The sequence below is a fragment of the Camellia sinensis genome, chromosome 6 (genome assembly GCF_055761805.1).
Source record: "Camellia sinensis isolate YWXY chromosome 6, ASM5576180v1, whole genome shotgun sequence".
In the NCBI taxonomy this organism is placed as follows: domain Eukaryota; kingdom Viridiplantae; phylum Streptophyta; class Magnoliopsida; order Ericales; family Theaceae; genus Camellia; species Camellia sinensis.
Genome location: NC_138966.1, coordinates 82,046,748 through 82,053,824, shown reverse-complemented (window position 1 = coordinate 82,053,824; position 7,077 = coordinate 82,046,748). Strand labels below are relative to the sequence as shown.

Sequence of the window (7,077 nt, the reverse complement as noted above, 5' to 3'; positions counted from 1 at the left end):
TTTGTTTGGTCAAAAGTCCAGACTCTAAAATACTATGTCCATAAGGTCATATTGAAACGAAATGACCAAATTACCCATCCTTTTTTTTCGCCATATAAACCACCTTCCATCTCTATCTCTCTTTCTCTCTCTATAGACATAAAACGAAACCCAAAACCCTAAGAAATCCTCTCTCTCTCTCTCTCTCTCTCTCTCTCTCTCTCTCTCCCTCCCTTCCTCTTTAAAATCTAGGCCTTACTTAAATTGTTTGCCACCATTGCCACCATATCCACCATCAGGACCGTTGAAGTCCACCTGCCCAGCACCACCGCTGTCTTTAGCCGACGAAGAACGAGTCGCTGGTCACTGATAAGCCGATAGGTTAGTGTGAAGGCCCTATCCTAGCTCCATTGCCGCATACTCCACCATCACTGCAATCTGCCCATCCGTAAACCTCGCCCTCCTCATCTTCTTCTCATTCGACGACTTTTGTTTCAACTCTCCGTCGCCGAGGTTTTCTTCATCTGCTGTCACTAGTGATAGAACTTGGTCATAACGAGCGGCGATAATAGCAGAAACGGCGTGCATCCGGTGGAGGACTCGGACGATGGCATGATCTAAGTGGACTGTCACTTCTTCGACATGGTGCAAGCTCCAATTGCAGCACCAAGATTGAACATATCAATTCAACAGATAGAAAAAATGAATTTTGTTATTGTTGTTGTACGGGGGTGAAATATCCTCTGCTTTCCGTACTCCTTGTACTCCAAGCTTCTCTTGACGCCGTCTACTTGGTAACACAGAAACGGTGAGCTGCCCGGCGGCGGTTTGCCGGATAGATCCTCCGACGATCAAGTCAGTCCACTTGAAGAAGGAGAAGACAGATAGAGAGAGAGTATTTTCTTTTGGGGGAAGAAGTTGCATACCTCTAACGTTCGTCCTCCTCCCTATTTCAAGGCTGGCTATGCAACCTCAAGATTATGCGCGCACTACCTCTGCTGTCCTTCCCAAGACAGGTGGCAGTGCTCGCCTCTCACCACCTTACGCGTGTAAAGGCTTAGTCCTCCCATCAGTACACTCAGAACTGCCTAACGGCACTGAGGCATGCGTGGAGCAGATGTCCCTTCCCTCGTGCCATTGGCCCAGGTGGCACACCTGACCGCAGTACCACGACCGGCATATCTCCCACGAAGAACTATCACTACAGGTGCCCAACCGCGCTGTGCCCCACCGGACTGCCCCTTGGCAAAAGGGGCAGCGGGGTGATGCTCATGGGCCGGGCTGGAGTTGACCGGTTTGACGTGGCATACCGGTCGCGAGGCATGCCGGCCTCCGTCCGTTCTACCTTCATCCGAGGTTCTCTGGAAGCTGTCCATCTCGGCTCACCGGACAGAGACGTGCCAACCCTCGCTTGTTCATAGTTCAGCCTGAGCTATCCGTAGCCCGATCTCGCCACTTGGCTTTGTGCACTGCCGAATATTTACGAGTCACAGCTCGGTCGGGCTTGATTCACGTCGGTCAACCGGTCTTTAAGACCGAGCAAAACAGATCCGTCCCATCTTAGCTCGGCCGTACTAACGACGCAAATCTCCCCTCTCAATTGCCCCTTAACCCCATCCGACCTAGTCGTGACTGGGGTTACCATCGTGACCGAGCTAACGGATGAGTTGCGCCATCACCAAGCCGAACATGATCGGGGGCATATCTATCGCCGAGCTGTCCCGTTTGGTCGGCCATTTCCTCCGCCGTCTCATCAAAGGTCGTACAGCCGTACTGACAGCCGCGTTTCCAGTGCCACGTGGCTTTACGCCACTGGGTCGTACAGCCAGTTGTTCTGCACGCGCAAAATTCAAACGGCACAGCCGTTTGGGGTTCCTTTCCCCCTCTTTTGTATTCCAACGAAGGGCCTAAAACCCTTCACTTTTCCCCTTCTCTTCCACACAAGCCTTAAACCTCCCAAGCTTTCGAACCACTGCCATTGCTGTTTCTGTGCCATATCCCCCATTTCAAATCCTTTCGAAGGCCACGATCGAGCTCTCGAGGTCGCGTTCACCCTCGCACCCGTCCTTCTGGTAAGTCACACTACCCCCCCGGTTGCATCTCTTGCTTCTACTTCTCAAAGTTTTTCCATACATGTTCTTCATTCCTGTGTCACTTATGCTTCGTATTTTTGTTTGTTTTCGGGGCCATTAGAGTTGCTTTCCCTTGCTTAGATCTTGCACACCCTAGGGCACACAAGAATAGTAGGAATGGATTGTTTCTCCTGGGTTCGAACGAGTTCGTCCTATCTCTGGGATGAACAGTTTGAATCTGGGTAGAACTGAGCAAAACGCTCGTTTAGATCCGTAAATGACACGTCGGCCGAGCAAAAACTAGTTTGTGACTTCTCGTAGAGGTTGTAACCGAGCCGAACTACCGATTAAAACTGGTAACAGTACTGAACCGGGCGAAAACTTGAGGTCGTTACTTGGGCCTTGACCGGGTTAGCTCGTCAAGTAGGACCGCCCGAGCTATAACTTTGACCGAGACAACTTCGGAGAATTAGAACCGACCTAGGAAATCGACCAAGTAGCATAACTGAAGTAGGAGTCGAACCAACCAAATACCAATGATCCCTTCACTGAGCCAATTCCCATAGGGGCCGCGTAATCTATGCCGTGCTAACCCTTGGAATTATTTTTTAATCATGCAGAACAAATAGGACCGACCAATCCAGTCCAGCACTAATTGGTGGAGCTCAAGGTCCGAGCAGACCCACCAACATTTTTGACCGAGATATACATTATATCAAATAAGACCGAGATAGATGGGGAAGTACCGCTATATGGTTAGCTCGCTCGGTGCGATGGCCGAGTTTCGCGGGGATTACAACATCCCAGACGACGTCATCTTAGAGCTCGCCAAAAAGGGAGACACCCCTTGGGGAGATCTAAACCGGTGCCCCTTTACGGTCGTGTCAATAGTAGAGGGAGGGCTCCGCTTCCCGGTCTAGCCTTTGATCTGTGAGTTTTTGAGGCAGACAAGGCTTTGCCCGACCCAAGTTTCAAATAACACATACAAAATAATAAACGGGGTCGCCGAACTGAACCGGAGGCTCGGTCTTAATCTCGGTTTGGCAGAAATTTTCCATTAGTATAGTCTTAGTAGAAATAAGAGCGGGTTTTGCTGGTACCTCAAAGTGAAGAAGGGCCGAGCAAAATTAATAGAGGGTAAACCGGACAAGGAGACCAACGACGACGACTTCCTGTGGGTGTCTGGTCGCTATGAGGACACCGAGGCACCCATACCGGGATGGTATATTAGAAAGGATTTTGGTAGTGCCGATGAGTCACTCGGCTGACCGCGCTATTTTCTTTATGTATCAATTATTTTCCATGCCGATCTAACACTTGTCTTCTTTTTGCAGATAAGTACCTAGCAGCAGACTACTACCGGGCCAACCAAGAGGCCATCAGAGTCCTGCTGGGCCATCCTGCCGAGGAGAGGGACGCTTCGAAATTGCTCGGCTTCAATCAGACCTACCATTACACTGCGCCGCGTAGGAGCCAGGTTACCGATTTTTTGCGTGCACCAACCCCAGAACCGGATCCAAACCTACCACCGATCAGGCTCATTCCACTCATCGCCAAGTAGGAAATGGCGAAAATCAGGGCCATCAAGTCCTTGATCACCGGGGAAGAAGACGAGCCCCAAAACCTAGAGGCAACCGGTGGGACATCCTCCACACCCGCCGTGCAGGGAGACGAGGCAGTGCTGGCACTTGCTAGCGAGCAACCGGCTGGGCGGTCCAAGAAACGGCCGAGGAACGAGAAAACCGGGCCGTGTCTGGCGGATGAAGACTCCACCGATCACATCTCTACCGAGCTCGAGGACCAGACCGAGCAACCGCGGACCAGCAAATCCAAGGGCCCAGCCCCCCCGGTCTGGGCACCAGAGTTCAAATACCAGGGCCGAGCAGTTTCTGCTGAAGACTCTGTATATGCGGACAAGGACTACTCGCTTGGTTTCAATTTGACCAAGGGGTTGATCTTGCCCGTCGATATGAAAAAACATGACGAGCTTTCCGACCTCAAGGTCCTCCGCTTGGCGGCGAATCCATAGTGCTGGTAAGTTCTCTATTTTTTTTATTTTTTTTTTTTATTATTTTTTTTTTTTACGTCAAACTGTTTGCTCGGTTTTTGCGCGGTTTTTCGAATACTGAAGAACTCTCACTTGTTTTCAGGCCGCGCAAAAGAACTACTTGGCCCACGACCGGATGATAAAAGTACGGCAGAGCCTGCGGGATGCCATAGCCGAGAATAAGGCTCAAAAGGAGGAGATAGCAAAGCTTAAAGCAGCGCAGGAAGCAGTTGAGGCCGAGCAAGATATCCTGAGCCAGAAGGTTGACCGAGCTAACGAGGACAAACTTCGGGCCATGAAGTCGACGAAGGCTCGGTATCTCGCCGAGCTGAGGAAACTGCGCGATGCGCACAAAGCCGAGAAGGACAAGGCCGTAGATGATGCAGAGGACCGGGGATACGCGCAGGGCGAGAAGACCTACGAACTGCAGGTCCAAGCGACCAAGGACATCTTTTTCCAATGCGGCTGGAAAGCTGCCGTGGAGAAAGTTGGTCTTGGTTAGGATTCTAACATGTTCATCAATCCGCCTGCTGCCTATATCCCGGTCTACATGCAGGCGTACTCCAAGGCCACCCAAAACCGGCTCATCATGGATGTAAGGAAAGAGGCCGAGGAAGCTGCCGCCACCGCGAAACTAGCCGAACAAAATCCTCCCGAAGCATCTCTAGGTGCAGAGGAAGAGGCTGATCGGGGTGTTATCGTGGCGGAAGGAACTGACGATGACGCCGAAGAAATCTTGCCCGAGCAAAATGTGGAAGAGACCGAGCAAAGATTTGGATTGACCCTTTTTTGTTGTTTGTTGTTTTTTTTTTTTTATGTAACCGGGCTATGTTCCCCCCGTCTTGTACTTAAATTTCCATTATCAATGAAGACTTTCTACTTTTTGCTCACTCATCTTCTATTTCTGTTCGGCCTGCGTCTGCATGGATTTCTTAATTCAATTGATGACAATTCACAACTGCCAGATCGGCTGTGCCGTACAATTTGACGAACTAAAATCACCTCAAACGTTTGCTAATCAGTAGTAGTTCGGTTCCATGAACTCACAAATAAACTGATATTTTAACTCGTCCGAGCAAAATCTGCTCGGCCTTCATTCGTTTCTAAATTTCATGTGATCTCGTCGTGACCGAGCAAAACCAGCTCGCTTTTTAAGTTGGGTATGCCGCCAACATTTCTTTTAGGCCGAGCAAATGCAGCTCGGCTTCTTTTTGGTTTAGGTAAAATTCCAACATTCCGGATTCTGCTGAGCAAATGCCGCTCGTTTTCCATATTGGGCAAGACACCAATATGTCCACTGGGCCGAGCAAAATCAGCTCGGCCACTACACTGGGCAAAACACCAATGTTTCAGTTGAGTTGGTCATGACGCCAACATTTAAACCGGGCGAGAAAAGCCATCTCGGCCCTAATGCGAATGGGGCTATACGCCAATTAAATTGTTGGACAATGTGTTCGTGCGGTCTGCGTTCATTCCAGCAAAAGAGAATCAGCCCGGTCCCATTCAGGTCGGTCTCTTGCCCCTAGTATTCATAACTGCCCTTGCGAATCCTTTGTACAAAGATGTGATTCCAAACAACAGGAGGGCTATTTTTCATTACAAAAGCATTGATATCCTTTACATTAAGTGCCAAAAGGCTAAAGGTCTAAAAAAGCTAAACAACACAAGCAAATTACTTCTCAAAAGTAAAAGATCTTAAGGTTGGCCGTATTCCATGGCCTGGGGACAGCCTTGCCATCTATATCTTCCAGATGGTACGCCCCTTTACCAGCAAGACCAATCACCTTGTATGGTCCTTCCCAATTTGTACCGAGCTTTCCCTCGCCAGGGACCACTGTGTTGCCAAACACCTTTCTTAATACCCAGTCCCCGATCTTGAACATCCTGGGGTGCACAGCCTTGTTGTATTTTTTGGAGAGTTCTTGTTGATAAGCCGCTATGTGGATCAATGCTTGCTCCCTCTTTTCTTCAACAAGGTCCAACTCCAATGCCACTGCTTCACTATTCAGATCTGGATGGAAATTTTCAGAGCGGATGGTTGGCATGCCAATTTCCAACGGGATAACGGCCTCCATGCCGTAGGCCAAAGCAAATGGTGTTTCCCCGGTTGACCGCCTTGGCGTAGTGCGGTATGCCCAGAGCACATTAGGGAGTTCTTCAGCCCATTTGCCCTTAGCCTTCTCAAGCCGCTTCTTCAGCCCGTCCAGGATGGTCTTGTTTGAAGCCTCTGCTTGACCATTTGACTGAGGATAGGCCGGCGTCGAATTGTAGAACTCGATCTTCAACTCTTCGCAAAATCCGCGAAAGAGTTTACCATCAAATTGTGCGCCATTATCCGAGATGAGGGCCTTGGGTATACCGAAACGGGTGATCACGTTTTGCCATACAAACTTCTTCGCGTCTTTTTCCCTTATGGTTGCTAGTGGCTTGGCCTCCACCCACTTGGTGAAATAGTCGGTGGCGGCTATGAAGAACTTATGGTTGCCCGGTGCAGCTGGGAGTGGCCCAACAATGTCCGGCCCAAAGCGCGAATGGCCAAGGACTTGTGAGAGGGAGCAAATCTCTGGCCGGCTGGTGGATCTGGTGGGCGAACTTCTGACACTTCTCGCACCTGCGAACATATTTTTGTGCATCTGCCTGTATGCGCGGCCACCAATAACCCTGAGAAATTGCTCGGTAAGCCAAGGATTTGCCCCTAGTATGGCTGCCACAGATGCCCTCATGTGTCTCATAAAGGAAAGCCTCCACCTTGGTGGGGTGGACGCATTTCAAATACGGGCCGGTGAAAGATTTCTTGTACAAGTCCCCGGACGGGGAGAGCCAGAACCGCTCTTACTTTGCCCGGATCTTATGTGTTGCCTTTTTTCCTTCTGGTAGAATTCTATCTTTCAGGAAGGCGATGATAGGGTCCATCCAAGAAGGGCCTAAGTCGATGCAAAGTACCTCGGCTGGTTCTGGTTCCTCAATGCTTGGCCTTGG

General features: G+C 50.0%; 1 protein-coding gene across 1 annotated transcript; it reads right to left on the bottom strand.

Moving 5' to 3' along the window:
• Nucleotides 1-5,777: 5,777 nt before the first annotated feature.
• LOC145793385 (uncharacterized) lies at nt 5,778-6,173 on the bottom strand. The gene has a single exon (XM_082876203.1). The coding sequence runs from the start codon at nt 6,171-6,173 to the stop codon at nt 5,778-5,780; it is 396 nt and encodes a 131-aa protein (XP_082732329.1).
• Between the last annotated feature and the right edge of the window lie 904 nt (nt 6,174-7,077).

Excerpts from the sequence above, each read along its gene's own strand:
- LOC145793385 (XM_082876203.1), bottom strand. The coding sequence starts at position 6,173 with ATGGAGGCCGTTATCCCGTTGGAAATTGGCATGCCAACCATCCGCTCT.